This window comes from Rattus norvegicus, chromosome 5 (assembly GCF_036323735.1).
Source record: "Rattus norvegicus strain BN/NHsdMcwi chromosome 5, GRCr8, whole genome shotgun sequence".
Lineage (NCBI taxonomy): Eukaryota > Metazoa > Chordata > Mammalia > Rodentia > Muridae > Rattus > Rattus norvegicus.
The window spans coordinates 120053724-120073655 of record NC_086023.1 but is presented as its reverse complement, the minus strand read 5'-3'; the positions used below and the strand labels follow the sequence as shown (position 1 = coordinate 120073655).

Here is a 19932-nt window from a genome sequence, read left to right as displayed (position 1 = left end):
TCCACCACAGTGCTCACACTATCACAGTACTCACACCATCACAGTACTCACACCATCACAGTACTTACTCTATCACAGTGCTCACACCATCCATCACAGTACTCACACCATCACAGTACTTACTCCATCACAGTGTTCACACCATCCATCACAGTGCTCACACCATCACAGTACTCACACCATCACAGTACTTACTCCATCACAGTACTCACTCCACCACAGTGCTCACACTATCACAGTACTCACACCATCACAGTACTTACTCCATCACAGTGCTCACACCATCCATCACAGTACTCATTCCATCACAGTGCTCACACCATCATAGTACTTTACACAGTCACAGTACTCTGCAATATCACAGTACTCTACATCACCACAGTACTCTGCACCATCACAGCCCTCTACGCTGTCACAGTACTCACACCGTCATAGTACTCACCCCACCACAATACTCTGCACTACCACAGTATTCTGCACCATCACAGTACTTACTCCATCACAGTACTCACTCCACCACAGTGCTCACACTATCACAGTACTCACACCATCACAGTACTTACTCCATCACAGTGCTCACACCATCCATCACAGTACTCATTCCATCACAGTGCTCACACCATCATAGTACTTTACACAGTCACAGTACTCTGCAATATCACAGTACTCTACATCACCACAGTACTCTGCACCATCACAAGCCCTCTACGCTGTCACAGTACTCACACCGTCATAGTACTCACCCCACCACAATACTCTGCACTACCACAGTATTTTGCACCATCACAGTACTTACTCCATCACAGTACTCACTCCACCACAGTGCTCACACTATCACAGTACTCACACCATCACAGTACTTACTCCATCACAGTGTTCACACCATCCATCACAGTGCTCACTCCAATACAGTACTCTATATTATCACAGTACTCAATCTAGCCTAGTACTTAACTCCATCACAGTACTCACACCATCACAGTACTTACTCCATCACAGTACTTATTCTATCAAGTGCTCACACCATCATAGTACTTAAACAGTCACAGTACTCTGCAATATCACAGTACTCTACATCACCACAGTACTCTGCACCATCACAGCCCTCTACGCTGTCACAGTACTCACACCGTCATAGTACTCACCCCACCACAATACTCTGCACTACCACAGTATTCTGCACCATCACAGTACCATCACAGTAGATGGGGTATCTACGTCCAGACATTTTTCATATTCTAAACTAAAACATCACATTCAGCAAACATTGTTTCCACCTTCTTCCTTTCGGCCCCTGGAAACCACTTTTTTATTCTCTCTCTATGATTTTAAACATACTAGGTTCCATTTAAACTATGGAGAAATGGGACTGGATCGATAGCACTGTGGTTCAGAGCACTCACCGTTCTTCTAGAGGACTCAGAGCTCTACTTCCAGCACCTATTTCCTGTGTCTCACAACTGCCTATAGCTTCTGTCCTAGGTCAACCCAATACCTCTGACCTCCAGGACACACACACTCATGGGCACATAACCCTCCAGCTAAAAACTTTTAAACTGTGAATAAATGATAATACCATACAGAATAAGGTTTTAAATTAAAACTTTGATTCTTTTACCCCGATTTTTAAAACTGAGAGCAAAGAACAATGTCTGTTAACTGATAATTTCACCTTGAGGTTTTCATGGGACTGTAGCCAAGCTAATTCTGCCTTGATAACCTCTTCTGAAACCTGATGGGTTTGGTCCTTTGGTCTGGTCCCATGACAGTTCGGAATACCCCTGAGAAGTTGTGCAGTTAGGGCTGATCTGGTCCTACTCTTGCCACAAAAATATTGATGACTGTGTGATTCATTTTTCTTTCTGGGTCATGTCGGTTAAACACATGTGAGATCAAGCACGATCTCCCAAAAAAACATCAACTTCATAATCACATTGTGAGGACATTTCTACCTTGCATGAAAAATATCATTCCCTCCCCAGTTCATTCTCAGAAACAATATGTGTTTCATAACAAAAATGTAAGAGAAGGTGAATGTCTGTTTTTCCTGAGAAGACAAGCCAGGAGGAGAAAGACGAGAGAAAGAAATGGCTCTTTTTGAATGTTCCTGACAGTTCCTGTCATCTAAAGAGCAGGGGTAGGGGCGGGAGATCAAGAGTAGAGAAGAATTGGATAGCACAGACCTAAATGCTACCCATGTCGCAAGCACCACATACATGTATAAAGGCTTATGCCCAAATTCAAGGCTTCACGATGGATGATACGAAGGCTGAGCTAAACCATCTGGGTTGTGAGACAGAGATTCATGGCCATTCTAAATTTATCTGTGAAGTAATAGCAGAACGCACATCAGCTCACATGTAAGGCCCAGTTCTCTTAAGCACTTAAACTAATGTAACCAAATATGAGATACTGCAGACCCAAAGGGTTATGAATTCGGTTGGGACAACCATCCTTCACTTCCTTAGACTTCCCAACTGGGATGCATTTACATGAACAAACACTTCTGGGATGATAGGAGCTCCACTTGGGAAGATTGTGATGGCCCACATTCTTATGGGGAAGACGCTTTCACACATGAATCACCCCAGGAAAATGGCAGTTGCTTCAGGATGTTGGCTGCCTGCCCCAGGAGCTGACGCTGAGGGAGCAGTCTGTAGGGACCCACTTTCAGCATGGAATGTCATCAGAATAGTGAAGCGAAGTCCCCACCCCTCTGACTTCCAGAGTCCGGTGACAACTCTGGCATATTTTCTTTCTCTCCCAAGACAGCTTGGACTTTGGTTGAAAAACACTGCTCCTATTGTCCAGAACCAAGTCAACTTTTATTAGAAGAGACATTCCCAAAGCAGTGCCCTCTGGACTTTTATAAATGTGACAGGAGAACAATGCATGAAATGATTTAATGACAATTTGTAATAATCTCAGTAAGAGTTTTATAATAAATCTTTTTTTCATAAAGTGATGGAAAAGGGAGGATTTGTGAGTCTGTTTCCATTAAATTCATGTCAAGGACATGCCAAGAATTCCCAAGGTATATAATTTTAAAAGTGGAAGAAAACTGCAAAATTAGCCAAAGAATGTCCCCAGCTCTGGTCTAGATTTTAAATGTTCTCTGAAGGTCATGTGTTAAAAGCTTTGTCCCAGTCTATGGTATTATTTAGAGATAGTGAAAACTCTAAGAAGCATGGTCTAGTGGGTAGAATTTAGGTCACTGAGGCATGTCCTTGAGTGAATATGAGGACCATAGGCCTTTCCCCTGTTAGCTTCTTGGCCAACACAATACTTGGTTCCACCATGTTCTTCCTATTCTATAATCTACCTCACAATAGACCCAAAACTAAACACATGGTTCCTACTTTGTAGTCAATTTGGCACAACCTATCACCTGGGAACAAAAGTCCCAATGAGGGATTATCAACATTGCGTTGGTCTCTGAACAGGTCTATGCAGTGTCTTAATTGAGTTAACTGGTATGAAAAGACCAAGTCCACTTGTGGGCAGCATCATTCCCTAGGCAGAGGATTCTGAACTATATGAGTGGAAAAAGAAAGCTAAGCACAAGCACACAACTGAGCATGTGCATATTGTTACTCTCTGCTCCTGACCATGAGTGTGATGTGACCAGCTGTCTGTCTTGAGCTCCTGATGTTGTGCTGTCCCCCTAGTAATGGACTGTAACCTGGAATTGTGAGCTAAAATCAAGATCTCCTTCTTTAAGTTGCTTTTGGTCAGGGAATTTTATCACAGCGGCAAAATAAATGAAACAGAGATATTCAGTGTCTCTAAGTCCTAGCTTCCTGGAAACCAATAGGAATAGATCATTTGCATTGTCTAGTATGTGGAAGCTAATCTATAATCATTGAGAATTATTGCTACATTTTATTATTTTATCCATCTGATTAATGCTGATAACTAAGCTTATTCTGTGGTAAATCATGAGACCAATGCATGCCATTTGGTGATATCAACGCTTCTTACAAGCCTCATCTAACTAAAGTGTTGTGCACAGTCCTCTCACGTTCTGGGCTGGTAATTACATCTCCTAGATGCCAAGAGGAGAACCCTAATTCTGAAGAAGGAACCACTGTTTGAAAAACATTCGGAAAGAATTGTGTAAGAAAATGGATATGGCGTTCTGGCATTCATCTGTGCAGAGAGGAGATGCAGGGACCAGCCAGATGGGTTCCTTTGTTTCCTATTTCTTCTCTATCCTATAATACTCAGAGCTGCCATTCCCACTGAGCAGTGAGGAGTGCATTGCCCATTTACCTACCATGTGCCCACTTCATTTGGGTTCTTTCTCTCACTAGATTATTAGTATCTTAGGGAGAAATACATATTATTAATTTTCTTATCCAGTGCTTACTACCACAGGAAGAGTCCAGGGGGTAACGGCTGAACCTACCTACAGTGGCTATTAGTAGGAGAAAGCAAGGGGCACTCAAGAAAACAATATAAGCATGTGAGATGACATAATGAGAAAAATAGGAATGCTGACTTATAAGAAGCTCTGAGAAACAAAAGATGCCCATTTTGTCTGTATATTCTTTAAAACAAGATCTGAACTGTTTAAACTTGCAAAAGAGGTAGTTAACTACACTTACAAAAGAATGAGCTACTGTTTTGCCTTCCAGGGCTCTGTTTAACATACTTTTCCTGCTTTAAAAATACAAATTTCTTAGAGCCAAACTAATATAAGATACAAAGTTCTAAATATGCTAAATGACGGAATCCACTACTACAGTAAATCTAATGAATCAGAACATAACAGTAACAGCTTACACTGGGTACTGAGACACAAGATTCTGGCTCTGCATTTCTTACTGGATACTTTATGTATTTACATTTCAAATGTTATCCACTTCCCCCCTCTCCCATAACCCCTCTCCCCTTCCCCTCCTTCTATGAAGATGCTCCCACTCCCACCTACCCACTCCTACCTCAATACCCTGGCATTCTCCTACACTGTGGAAAAGAGCCTACACAGGACAATGCCATCCTCTGCTACATGTGCAGCTGGAGTCATGGGTCCCTCCATGTGTACGCATTGGTAGGTGGTTTAGTCCCTGGGAGCTCTGGAGTGTCTGACTGGTTGAGATTGTTGTCCTTCCTGTAGGATTGGAAACCCCTTCAGCTCCTTCAGTCCTTTCTCTAACTCCTCCATTGAGGTCCCTGTGTTTAGTCCAATAATTAGCTGCAAGCATCCTCATCTGTATCAGTAAGGCTCTGGCAGCTGACTTTGTATTTTATTACCTGAGTCTCTTCACTCTGACTAGTCTGTCCAATGGGCAGCAGTGTCTACCTAGGGTTTTGTGGGTAATCAGTAGTGCCTGGTCAGAAAGTATTAGCTATGGCACCTGGGCTCTGCTAACTGCCTCCAGAGAGCGAGTGCTTTGTTTTCACCAACTGTTGCACCTCTGTGTGGTCCTGGCACAGACTCAGTGCATGTAACTGTGGAGTGAGTGAACAGATATAAGTTTCACACACAATGCTGAGGTTAACGTCCTAGAAAAGACACTTAAGAAGAACCCCTCCCCTGCATCCAGAAGATAAGCCAAGGTCACAGACCAGATATCTTTACAAGTTAGTTTGAACTCTATACTGGTATATTCCAGAGTCCTGAGGTGGTCAGGTGTAACTTAGGGCTCATGGTGTCACAGCCTTCCTTGTGACAACTGGAAGCAGAGCCAAGTGCCTCTGAGACACGTAGGGGTGGGAACTGTCTACTGTGCTCAGGCAGCCAGGGCTATGGGTAGTTTCTCCAAGCACAAGCACATGAGCATCGTATGCAATACAACCAGGCAAAGTGATCTTTAAGCATGGGGTCTTGGCAAGAGCTGTTCTGAAACAACACTGCCCAGAACTAAGGGTAATTAGGGAGTTTCTCACAGCCCTCCAGGAAATCTGGCCTGGCGCAGGAATGCCAGATTTTTCAACCTTGTCTGAAGAAATCCTCCCACCAAGCACTGCCTGTTGATGATGTCTGTAATGGGTTGCAGAACTCACAGCTGGGGCAGCATAGCTGCCTTCTTATTTCATGTGTCCCTATCCTCAGAGATTTGCTTCATGGTGGACCAACTTCTACAAGCTCCTGAGGGCTGCATTGAACGCTCAGACTCCCAAGAATAGGGCAGAGAGAACACACAGCTGACCCCAACTTCTGGTGGCTTTACTTGAGCCTAGCAAGAAGCATGTAAGAATTATGTTTTCCAGGAAAGAAAAATCTTGTGTCTTGATACTATGTCTTTGTAAGACATCTCTGTTAGACTGGGATGTTTTTGCAGAGATCTATGGAGGTGAAAATAATCATTTAAAGACTCTCCTGCTGCACTCTATTAGCTACTTCCCTCATCTCTACGATATCAGAAGGAAGCAACGTAGGAGAGGAAGGGTTTATCTGGGCTCATGGTTTGAGGTGGTAGGCGAAGGCACTGCGGAAGCAGGACTGCGTAGCAGGTGCTTGTTACACCACATCAGTCAGGAAACAGAAAGAGGCTGCCAGTGATCCGCCTCCTCTAGCCTGGCCCCACCTCTTAAGGGTTCCTCAACCTTCCAAAACTGTGCCATCAGCCGGGAACACAAAAGCTTCTGGGATATTTCACACTCAATCCATTAGCACTCTCCAACGGTAAAGCAGGTTTTGTCTCCTTCAATACTTCCTCTTCCGTCTACAGCACAGAGCCTACCTGGAGTATTCACTCAGTAATGCTTTGTTCATTAAAGAAATCGAAGGAAATTGTATTAGAAGGCCATAGCTGTCTATGATCCCTGCAAGCCCAATCCTGGCCAACAGCTTTCCAGATGCAACCGAAGTGGATCTACCAGGAGGATCCCTCCCAGCCTCAGAAGGGCTTGAATCCACCCGTGAAACACGTGGGCAGTGAGAAAGCCTGAGAAATCCAAGAAACTCTACTCTGTGCTTTGTGATTATTTACTTATCCAAACCATGCCTGGTCAGAGCAAGAAATTACTGAAAATGGGACCGAAGCGGTAGGGAGCCTGAGCCTCCCAGCAGGAGCAAAGCAAATAACTTTATGCATACTACCAATCTATCTACCAGTCTATCTGACCGCTCTGTGTTTGGGGCCTGGCTTCTTTTAGGAAGTTGGTCACCTCCTGAGCATACTACTGGCTTCCTTCCAGCTGAATGTCCCCTAACAACTGCAGAGAGGGAGCCAGGGTGTGAGGGACTACAGCTTCAGTGAGGAGTAAGGGTGCCTGATGGTAACACTCCCCTGTGAGCAGCTTTAAAGGATCCAGACGGACCATGAGGGTCATTTATTCCTCTCTTTTAAGACAAAATTCCACAGGCCTCATCATAGATTCTGTTTGCAGAACTAAATGGGTTTGTTTAGTACAAAGAACAAAGAATAAGGTCTCAGAGAGAGCTGCTGTTGGGGATAGATACTTCCAGGCCAGTAGCATGTGTCTTTAAAAAGGGTTGCCACAACGGAAAAGGAAATTAACAGTGGAGGGCAATTCAGATGGTCAGAAAAAGAGCAAGTACAAGCAGACCCTGGGATGAGAAAAGAGCAGCACAAGCTGCCTTCTGTCAGCAAAGAGCTTGGCTTTACAGAGGAGCGGGAGGAAGCCTGTGTGGTCAGTGTACAGTTAGCACAGGGCACAGGGCAAGATGCAGCTCAAAGCAAAAAGGCAGTAGCTGGATGACTATACCCTCAGTGCATGCACCAAGCCTTAAACGGAGAATCTCTGGTTTGTTCTGTCGTTCCATTGCTGTCCTCTGTGTGTAAATATGAGTAGATATGGCTGATGACTCAGACCTGCTCAACTTGGGCATCTGAAATACGAGGCTGCAATCCCAGGGATTTGGTGAGAAAGTCCTTCAGCTGGATGCTAGTTGAAGATAGAACACAAGGCTGAGTAAGCTCTTAAAGACACAAGTTCTAAGTAAGCTCTTAAAGACACAAGTTCTAGGACGATGTTAGCATGTGTCAAGGTACCTTGTAACCTGTAAACCATGACACTGTTCCAAATTTATATGATTAGGAGCACAGTACTATTCCTCTGCCACTTCAGTTTTGGTCTGGCTGAGAATAAACCTCCAACCTATAGGTCACCCAATACCATTGACATGGACTACTTGTGTACCAAAGATGAAGCAAACCACATGTGCAGGTAACTATGCCTGAACTAGGAAGTGGCCATGGCTCTTGATGGTGAAGCTCTGGGTTAAGGTGCCAAGTCCAGGTCTGTATACTGTGCTGTACACGTAGTCATCCTAGATCCCCATAGACTGGGAATCTACTGGTGTTCTTCTTGGCCAGGAAAACAATCTTAGGTGATAAGAAGCAACTGCAAAAGGAAGCCAAGCTCCTGATAAGTCGTGGGAGCCCATTCTAGTCAGAGTCAATGTCCCTATAGCATATAAAGTTTCAAGTTGGGAAAAAAGCTAGATCTCCATTCCACAATACTCCCAAATCCATCTATCACCACAGAGAACTATTTGTAATTTTTTTTTGCAACCACAGGTGTAATTTCCAGTCATTTTCTCCTGATGAAACACTTGGGTTCTGTAAAAATCTTCTGAGACCCATGATTAAACCCGTGAAGGGGATGGTGCCTCAACACATCCACTTCAGCATCCCATGTTGATCTTGAAGCCGAGCGCTTAACACCAATTCACTTTCGGTGGTACTGCCTTCTGGAGCATTCACTTCAGAAATCACCCCATGGCCCATCAGTAGTAGCTTTTAAGGTGAGGCTGCGGAGGCTGGGTGTGATGGATGGAGAAGTGGGAAGGAAGGTACTGTAGGGTGCCTTGCAGGGGTTTTCCCCTCATTGCTTCTTCATGTGGATACAGAAAGACAGTACACTCAGCTATCATGCTAGACAGAAAGGTCTGGAGACCATGGCTGGGATCCTGGCACTAGCCTAAGAAGTAAACACGCTCCCATATTCCCAGGGGACTTCCAGCTTATCTCCCCATCACTGCTCATCACAGAAGCATTGAGTGCAGTCCACAGTTCCAAAACCAAGAGACTTCTTTTTCTTTTCTCTTCTCTTCTCTTCTTTTCTTTTCTTTTCTTTTCTTTTCTTTCTTCCTCCCTCCTCCCTCCCTCCCTTCCTTTTTTTATTTTTTATGCAAGCCTGACAATGGATTTTATTTTTATTTCCACCAGCTTGTATGGTTAGGGACTATGTTCCACCCCCCATAGCTCCGTCTCTCAAAGTAACCCGAAGGCTTTGATTACATATTTGGGTATCACTATTTGCAATGAGGACCTGAGTTCATAGAAAAGGAAACCTTTAATGACTAGGCTATGGGTCCTAATTTTTCAAATGCTATCCAGAAAAGAAATCAATAATTTAATTATTGTTTAAGCAATAAACAAACAAAGAAACAAATAATTGCTTAAGTGGCTATCTCATTCTAAATGGGGATTAAAGACTATTCTCCACTAGCCATGTAGCAAAACATGACATCAAGGATTACTAGAAAGCTCTCACATTTTCTGGGAGGTTCTCCCGAACAAATTAAAGAGCTTGGGTGGTTTTTCTCCTGCCTATTACCAGAGGATCACCACTTATACCACGTATTTCTCAAAAGGCAGCTACCATGACAAACAGTGCTGGTGAGAAGATTGTAAGTGGGGTAGCATGAGTCCTTGACCAGCAGGCTTGTGGCATGTCTCACCCATGCAGGCTTCTTGTTGTAAAGAATGGGAGGCTAATCACTTCCACGTAATAGGTAGCTATGGGACGACTCTATTCCAGCCAGAAGGAACTTGCTCAATACATTCACATATTGAAAGCATTCACCACAGCAGCTGTCACAGAACAGGCACTAAGCAAATGTTTGGTGTTCTTTATCTCATTTCTCCCACTAAAAATATCCCATAAACATGCATTAGAAATCTACTGCCTCCAGGGCCTTGTGTTAGTTCCTGATATAGAGGGGAATAACAGATAGTCTCATTTTTAAAATCCAGATTCACTTTGATGCTAGAAAAAGTATGAGAACTCTTTCTCTTTCTCTCCTCTAGTATTCTGAAATGGCTAATAAAGTACCCATTAAAATGGTAACCATCTACTCTGTTCTTTGAAGCGATCTGTCCTCATAGAGGAAACATTTCCAGCGAGGATTCCAGCAGCAGAAAGAGCCGATCACAAAGGGAAACTTGAGTGGTGATTTTTGAGCTGTTAATGATTCCAACAGGCTCACGTGTTTGAATACTTGCTCCCTAGCAGGTATTTTGTGAAGATTATGAAACCTTAAGGAGGCAGGATGTAGTTAAGCATCATGGGTCTCTGAGGAGTGGTCTTGTGGCTTATTGCTGGATCCTAGTTCCAACCTGACTTCTCTGTACCTAGATCTGCCAAAGCAGCTTACAATCGCACTGCCACAGTTGTGAGCCACCATAAACTCTGCCCTTCCTTCTCCATCATGATGGACTGTGCCCACACAAACTGTGAGCCCGTATAAAGCCCTCACTCCCCTGCCACTTCCTTTCAGGTGTTTTATCATGGTGATAAGAAAGGGCCAAAACTGTAAACTCCTTTTACTGTTGCAGTCCCAGGACTTAGAACTACATTTGAGCTAAAGGATAAACTCAGTAAGTTGTTAGACATGAGTATTTGTACACTTGAAGTATCAAAATAGACTCTTGTATAGGATGGTGGGATTCATCATTTTCTTCATGTTTACTAGGGATTTAACATGAATAGAGGCCTGTGTCCTCACCCCCATCAGTCCCACCACCAAAAAATAAGGTAGAGACATCTATTTATAGATCTCTCCCAACTTTTTGGGAAGATGGGTGAATAAAGCACCATGTTAGCCAACAGAAAAACAGACACAAAGAAACCCATTTCTGATTCATCTATAGAACCTAATTCTACAAATAGTAGCCAAAAAGAATTAATAAAATTTAAGAAGGATTGTTTTAGCTGTTCTGTTTTTTTTTTTCATATGAAGTTGAATATTGTTCTTTCAAAATCTGTAAAGAATTGTGTTGGGATTTTGATAGGGATTGCGTTGAATCTGTAGATTGCTTTCGGAGGATGGCCATTTTTACTGTGCTAATTCTAACAGTCTATGAGATCTTTCCATCTTCCAGTTACCCAAAGGTATTTTGTATTATTCGTGGCTGTTGTGAAAGGTTTTGTTTTCCTAATTACTTTTTCAACCTGTTTGTGACCTATGGTTTTTTTCTTGATTTTTTTTTTTAGTTAAACTTATATTCAGCCACTTCACTGAAGGTGTCTAGCAGCTGTAGGAATTCCCTGGTAGAATTTTGGGGGTCACTTATATATTCTATCAGATCACCTGCAAATAAAGTCACTTTGACATCTTCCACAAGAAAACCCACAGACTGAACTAACCTTTACTCACAGAGGTTCACTGAGATTCGATGGACAATCAGCGAGCCTGCATGGGTCCAACCTAGACCCTGAGTATACATGTTATAATTGTGTAACTTGGTGATTTTTGTGGGACTCCTATTGGAGAGAGTGGGGGCTATTTCTAACACTTTTGCTTGCTTTGGGGAGCCTTTCCTCCAATTGGATTTCTTCATCCAGCCTTAATATGAGGGAAGGGGCCTAGTCTTACTGCAACTTGATATGCCACGTTTGGTTTATCTCCCTCGGAGGCCTATTCTTTTCTAAAGGGAAATAGAGGAAGGAGTGAATGGGAAGGGAGGAATTTGTGGGGAGGAACAGAGGAGAGGAGGGAGGGAAAACTGCATTCAGTATGTAGCATGAGAGAATAAATTAATGATAACAACAACAACAACAACAACAACAATTTCCCCACATTCTGAGGAAAACCCTAAACTAAAACAAATTTAAGCAATAGATCAGAGGATATATGTATGAATGAATGAATGAATGAAGCAGTGAAAATTCCAAGGTGAGAAAGGATACTTCTTGCAAGGGACTGAAGAAGCCCATGGATAGCATAGAGCTTGTGTTCAGTCTTGAAATAGAAATAATTTGCTCCTCAAGGAAGGGGAAGGGTTGGTATTGGAAAAGGAAAAACAAAACAAACAAAAGCAAACAAACAAGCAGACTAGGAGCAAGCCAGATAAAAGAGTAGGGAATACTAGAGATACAGAAGCCCAGTCAAAGATACAGAGGCAAGACCAAGGGGACTAAAGAGAAATAAGACTGGAGAGGCAAGCAGAGCCGAGCGCCTGGGCTTCATTGTGCCTAGGCCATAGGATCTCAGATTAGCCAATGCTTAGCATATGGCAAGCCTTAATTAATGCAGCAACTCCATGATAGGAATCTATTCCCCCACATGCACTTAGGAAGCTGCTGTCTGCACGCATAGGCAATTACAAGCATTCTAATGCTAGGTCCTGAACCCCACAAGCACATCAAACGCTTGTCCAAAAAGGTCACCCAGCCAATGGCTCTGATCAGTCCTGGCTCAGGCTGAATCAAATCCCCCAAATAATACCCACTAGGATGTAGAGGCAGGAAGGTCAGAAATGGTCCAACTTCACATCTTGAAGCATTTTAACCATGTGGAACATTTTAAATGAGGAAGGGAAAAAGAAAAGAAAAAAATCTTCTTCAGAAATTATTCCAAATAATTAAATGTTCAATCATCACAGAGCAAGCTGGGGGATTACACCAGCCCCTGCTCCGCCCTATCGATCTGGACAGCAATTCATTCCAAGGAAGAGGCCAGGCTACAGATGAGCTTTTCTCTTCCTCCCCCCACCCCCGGCCCATGTTTCCCACTTGGCAAACCTTTGTCAATTTCACTTGAAGTGTTCCAGGATGAGGTAGGCACCAGCTCAGCACTGACTGACAACTCTGTTTCTGGAATGAGAAAGATGGGGAAACAGGGCATTATTTAATAAGGTCACTTCCAGGCTGGGAAAAATATTATAGTCTAAGGGTTTCCCCTCAGAGAGAGGCTGTCACAGCACTCTGGCTTTGTATGAGGGAGGCAGCTCCAGTGGCCAGCAGAGGCCCACATCTCAGAAGCTCTCCAAGCTAGACAAACGGTAGGCCAGACTTATACTTTAAAATTCCACCCTGAGGGTTAAAACGGAAAGAGTTAATGTTTACAGAAAACTATACCAACAGAGACAACCACATTTTAACAAATAATCTTGCCAAGAAGACCAGCCTTGAACTAATTTATTCAAAAGTCTCATTAGAGGAAAAGAATGGACGAAGTTGTCCTGGTTGGTGCTTCCGTTCACTGAGTTTATGATTCTGTGAACAGAGAAATTCAGTTCTCGACACTGGTTCTGAAGTCAAAGCAAATAAAAGCAGAGTCATTTGTGGTGACTACACTTAGACAGTAATTTTCAAAGCCACTGTAATTTAAAGCAAAAATGCAAATCAACCATCTGTAGGACATGCTGTACTATGATGATTTAAAAACTTTACAGTAACAGACAATGCTACACATAGGATGGTTTTGCTCTTTCTGAAAAGTTTAAGCCATGGTAACATTTACTAACATATTTTAAATAGGGTTGTTGTAGCCTCTCCTTGGGCTCTATACCAGCAACACATAGACAATATCACAGAACATTTGTGACTCTGAGGAGGCCAAGGGCCTCCTATAAAGCACATATGATGTCACCCCACCTTCAGTCCCTTGCAAACATCAGGAATCTATTATGATTCTTTTTGCCTATTAAGCCTGGCATCTGTACTGTACTCTTTTCAAGATAGTGCATTTTAAGTAGCCACTAAAAACAGGTCTTAATTGGACGGCAAGCTGACCTTTATTTAATAAGTAGGACATCACACACTGGGGCATAGTACCTGGCTCTACTCACAAACATCCCAGTGTCCTGGGATGCCCAGTACTAAAGGGTATGAGACACACCTTATCTCTGGCTTCACTTTTCCAGAAACAAGCATTTTCTAAACTTCCTTATTTACTCTTGAGCATCCACCCAAGGGCTAGAGATGGTATATGTCCTTGTCATTTTACCAGTGACTAGTGTCTGCCCACAGAAACCTTCCAAAGGTCACCTCCAGCCTGTCCACTCATTAAACACTGTGGATCCACACGGGCTATCTGACAGACTCGCTTCCCTGTCCTAGACCATGTGGGAAGGAAAGCAGACACACACCACACACTCTGCCCATGGCCCCAGTCTGCTTCTTCACCCTGAGATAAAACTAACATAGATTCTTTAAGGTAGTAATTCTCAACCTGTGGGTTACAACCCCTTTGGGGGTCAAATGAACCTTTCACAGGGGTCACATATCAGATATCCTGCATATCAGATTATATCAGATATTTACACATTTCATAACAGTAGCAAAATTATAATTATGAAGTAGCAATTAAATAATTTTATGGTTGGGAGTCACCACAACATGAGGAACTGTATTAAAAGGTCACAGCATTAGAAAGGTTGAGAACCACTGAGTAGCTTGTTTCTGGCTTCACAGCAAGCTGGCACAGGCAGAGTGAAAGAAAAGAAGCATGCTGGGAAATGCTCACTTGGAAACTGGTCTTATCTCCCTCCGAGGGCTCTACTTCCCTTCCTCCTGACTGCTGCAGACACCTGCAGGTCTAAGGGCATCAACACACTTCACCCATGATTTCTGTTTTCATGTGACTTTTCATTCCATGTTCTTCCCTAGAAGGAGCCTCCTGGCCACACTTCCTTTCTCCCCATCCCTCCGTGTGTTATCCCTGGTGTTATCCATCTCCTTTTCAGCCCTTCTCAGCCTACATACAGTCCAATTTCATATTTTTATAGCAAAAGTCTATTATGTAGTATGGTCATTTTAAAAAAAGAAGTAAGGGGCTCAAGAAAGCAGCCTTTTTAACCCTGCTGTTCAACGCTGCCCAAGAATTTATTCTTGAGTTTTTCTAAATAAAGGAAGCCTTGGTTAAATCCTGTACACAAGGGATGGAGGTAAATTGTACTGAGTGTTCCCTAAAGCCCAGTACGTACAGCGGCAATTTAGAGAATGAATGATCAGAAGGAATGAAAAGACTTTCTTTCTAGAACTTAATGCCTCTAAGTTCACTTGTTCATTGATCCAGCGCCTCTCCATCCATCTACCCACTCAACAAATATTTACTGAGCTCTGTCCCAGACCAGCTCGGCAGTAGCAAGCAAACTCAAGGGAGTGCTTGCTTTACAAGGCTCAGGGGCTGGAACGGACAGGGAGATAAGGAATTTAAACAGCATGAAATAATGCTGCGAGGAGCTGCGATAGGGAAGGTGATCAGAAATCAGAGGAGCCAGTCCAGACCCAAAATGCTGCTGTTAAGCCTCCCGTGAGTCCTGGCAAGGCCGATGATTAGAAAGGTCTGTCCTTGGTCTTCTGATGGCCTCTCTGGAGATTGTCTATGAGTGAACAATTGCAAAGACCTGGTGAAGCTGTTACCCCACCCCCACCCCCTCAGAGACTCTTGTTGCTAGAGGAAGGGCAGTCTCCAAGGGCATATCTGTCCTGAGCCACAGTCCTGTCTTTACTTTCACAACTTGGGCACTTCAGAGAGCCTTCTGTTGAAAACAGGGAGTCTTGCCCGGTTATCTAGCCCTGGTAGATTTTCAACCAGCATGGGGTCATTTGTGCTTTTTATCTCCCTAGCAACATTAGCACCTGCTGGGGTTGGAAGGTTGACCTAACACATTAACACTCCTGCAGCACATTCTCAGCTTTCATTTCCTCTTACCCTCTCATCTATGCTTGGTCATGAAGAGACAGAAAAAAAAATCATTGTGTATTCAGCATGATACTATGAAAAGTTTAATGGTTTCTGCTGAGATCTTAAGACAAGGAATGAGTTGGTAGACTAGCATCTTGTCATTGAGTGACAACCACCAAAACATTTTGTTGTAGCACAGGATGATCTAGAAGTCACCATCTTCCTACCTCAGTCTCCCAAGGACTGGGATTACATATACTAAAATTATAAACAGATGTGTAGTGTGCATAAATGTGTATATGTGGGTTTGTATGTGGAGAGGTACATGTGTTGGGGGATACACATGTGTATTAATGAATGCACATGGTTTCGAAGCCAGTGATACTGGTGACCTCCTAAGCAACTGTCCACGTTACTTACTGAAGCAGGGTCTCTTGTCTAACACAGAGAAGTTGACTCAGCTCATCTAGCTGGCCAGCTTGTCCAGAGAGTCTCGAATTTCCTCCTGAGAGCTGGTACTACAAGTGGAACACAATGGCTGTATAGCATTTTACATGAGTTGTAGGGATTCAGACTCCAGTCCTTATACTTTTGTGGTAAGCACTTGATCCAGCGAGCCATTTCCCTAGCCCCAAATAATATAACTAGATACACTTCTGTGAACAAATGTTAACAGTGACATCAATAAAATCTTTCTCGTGTTGGAGCCTTAGACAGCATATTTCTGCTCTAAGCAGCTTAACTCACAACAGAATTTCACGACTGAATAAAAATAAAAATTAAATAAAATGACAATTCAGTGATGTTCAGTTTACTACTAAAAGGACAAAACCCAAACTGGAAGTCCTAACCTTTCTACATTACACATGTCAGTCACCTTTACACTTCTCTGACCACCAATGAGTGGTCTCTCCCTTTCATTCCAATTTCACTGTAGATGCCTTGGGAGCAGAACGTGGGTATCCACTGTGTCTCTCTGACTTCAGACCGCTCCAATGAGTGGTAGTGCAGCAGGAGGCAAGGGGCTGGTTTCTGAGTTGGACGATTTCAAGTTCTGGCTCTGTCACAGCCTGGCCTATGACCTGGGGAGAGTTGCTTCACATCCCCAGCTCCTCCCTTCTTAAATGGACCTAATTGTAATGATCACAGACTGTTCTTGAGACTATCTGAAGATGAGGCAGATGAGTCAGCCTTTAGCAAAGGGGCTCTGATGGTTGTAGATAAAGACTTTTACTAACTACAGACATAGTCAAAGGGTGCTCAGCTCCCAAAGCCAGCTGGGGAATGTGTCAACCAACAGAGATTCTTGGACTGAGCTTTCTCAACCCTTGAATCTCACAGGGTGAGTCTGACATATTTCATAGACCAACACTGGTCATTTACAAACCACTCAGGTGATAAGCTCAAGTACTGATATGTCTCCTAAGTGAATAAAGGATAACAAAAGGAACAAATGAATCTAGAACTTCAAAGTGATTTAAAAATCCAAGGGAAAGGGAATTCCAGACTCTTTGGGCCGTGCCTTCAATACTGAGATAGCTTCATAGTTATTAACTAAGAAATAACCCACCCGGTGTTTCTAGGCAGTTTTTCAAAGCCAAATATTATTTTCAATTTGAAGCTCCACCCCCACCCCCTAATTGCTTGGCCATTAGTTTTGACACGTGGATTTTACGCTGACTGTGGATGGAGTGCGGCAAAACTGACTTAACCATCTTCCAAGTTACACAGGCTCTCAAGGATGGGGATTTTTGTGGAGCCCTTTGTTAGATGGGCAAATTGGGTGCACCCTAAGAAACAAGCCATAATCCTACTTGAAGCACAGATAGAGAGAAACAAACCCCCTTTTCAGTCTCGATCCCCAGCCACTTTTAAAGCACTTTCAAAGAGAAGCCCACTTTGGATGCAATTGAGACAGCTATTAAGATTCCAAGCACCTTCTAGTAAGACAAGTACCTTGTATTTAGGCCGCACTTTTCATTTCAGGAAAGTCAGTACACAGAACAGGCATTATTAACTCATGACTCCATATGGGAAGGCCCAAGGCCCAAGATTATCGCAGTCTGATTAGCTTTGAGGAAACCCAGGCACAGGCAGAAAGCTTGCCTAAGGTCCCCTGACTTGTCATCAGCTGTCAACAGAACATACCCATGACCTCCCGTTCCCAGCTCTGCCTCAGTCTGACTGCTTAGAACACTGGTAGTGAGTGCCTGTGTCACTTTTGGAATTCAATTTTTTAAACTTTCTAACAGGTGAAGAATAAAAGGTATGTGTGTAGGGGGGCAACTTTCAGGGGGAAACATGTACTGAATGTGTAATTTGTATCTTCTGGCTGCCTGTGAAAATCACATTTAAATTAATGGGATTGAGGGTTCCTGGGATTAGTACAAATTATTTTAATCTGAGAGGTAAATTCAAGAGGGTTGCTATCATCCTGTAGATGTAAATGGCTTTCCTCCAGTCACAGCAGTCTGGGCATGCAGCCTCAGGAGAGCTGGTAATTGAAAAATACTTAATTTGCCTCAGATTGTTTCAGTTTAAGTGTTCTATCTGTCCGGACTGGGTTTCTTGTGCTGTCTTTATTGGTAGCCTGGGGAGATCAATAATGAGAATTAAATACAGAGAAACATTAAACAAAGTCCAAACTGAAGCCAGAATTCCTCCCAGAGTCTCTTTTGAATTCCATAGTATTTTGCCTCCTGTTCCCTTAAGGCACTTGGCAATTTGTAAGGTGACCGGACGGGTTTTGAGTATTCTGTTTGTCACAAATATGTGCGCCATGAGGCCGGGGATGAAGTTTTATGTTATTCTCAGGATCTGCCAATTCAGAACTCAGTCAGTAGCCAGCAAATGTGTCCTAAAAGTGACACATGCCTGCACGGCCTTTGGGAGATATTACAGACCAGCACAGAATTTATTTCTCTGAGGTAGTGTGGTTGACTGTAATGTTGACCTTAGGCAAAGCCCATGCCCGAGTCTGGGTTTCTTCATGCCCAGCCAGGATACAATTGTGTTGTTTTTACATTTTGGCTGGTGATTTCAGAGGGATTCGATTCCAGCATGGTGGGGAAGTCATGCTAGGGCAGGTTGCTTCATTAACAGCTGTAGGAACGTGAGAAGGACCTTTGTCATGAAGCCACTGAAGTGGAACCTAGAATGGTTATTACCTTCGAAGACCTGTCCCCAGTGACCCATTTCTGCCAGTCAAACCCTCCTACTAAAGGCTCCAGAATCCTCAAACATGGTCTCCAAGCTGAGGAAGGACAGTTTAAAATGTGCACCGGCACAAGACTTTTCAAATGAGAACTGTAACTAGTATCTTGGGTCTTGTGAGGTGTTGAATTAACATCTACTCTGTGTGCTGGCTCTCTTGAGAGGGAAGAGAACTTACTTAAATACAAGACTCCTAACAGCTTAGTCCTCCCTGGACTCACATCTTTTTGCGCCACCTTCAATGAAGTGATGGAGTCTATTTCTGTACCATCAAATCTAGATGGCCTGTGCCTCATGTTAATTCAGAGTTTACAGAGATCAGACTGGCTCCGTGAAGATCAGAGATCACACAATCATGGGCTCACGAGCTGAATAAACACTTGTTTGACATTACTAACTTTGGGATGACTTGAGGAATAAATTATGAGCAATGACCACTTACGTTAAGAAAAAACAAGTCTCAATAAGCTTAGAAAGTAATCTAAAGCTAGAAACCCTGAAAATAGGCGAGTACATTGAAAAGGTCAGCATTAGAACATGGTTTTTATAGTTTTAAAACTCTCAGTCTTAATTTTTCCCCTTAAAGACAAACAAACAAAAGACACCAGACTTTAGGCATTCATGTACATTCAGAGGCAAGATCGAGGTTCTAAAGTAAAAGCTGGAGAGAAGTATCTTGGTCAATGGTATGAAGTGCTATAGAGAATATCAGAGGACAGAGTCACCCCAGTCTTGGAGGACCATGTGTCAAGAGCTTCTGTGGTCATATTTAAGAGATGCAAACACAGGAGTCTCTTTCAAACAGTGATGTGAGAAAACGGGTCTTCTCACATGGGACAACACAGAACTCAATCAACAGCAATGTCTAGTCAAACTTGGTGATGCAGCCGTTTCCCTGTAACAGGCTTTATATCATACCCTCACGAGATGAAGGATGATTTTTCCACATAATCGACATTTGATCTTCATGTTTATTTGGGCACCAATCTGTCAAGGCTGTTTTTGGAGCTAACAAAAAGCTAATCAGTACCTGTACTGGACATGAAAGGAAGTTACTTGTACGCATGGCCTTCGTGCACACTAGGTCTAGAGCTGCAGGCTTGGGA

At 43.1% G+C, this 19932-nt stretch overlaps 1 protein-coding gene across 1 annotated transcript in view; it reads right to left on the bottom strand.

Annotated features, from left to right (window-relative positions):
• Positions 1 to 19932, bottom strand: part of Ror1 (receptor tyrosine kinase-like orphan receptor 1) — a 343830-nt gene that overhangs the window by 129918 nt on the left and 193980 nt on the right. Inside the window, exon 2 of the mRNA NM_001108671.1 lies at positions 12724 to 12795. Coding sequence (NP_001102141.1) covers positions 12724 to 12795 — 72 coding nt within the window. The remainder of the gene's footprint in view (positions 1 to 12723; positions 12796 to 19932) is intronic.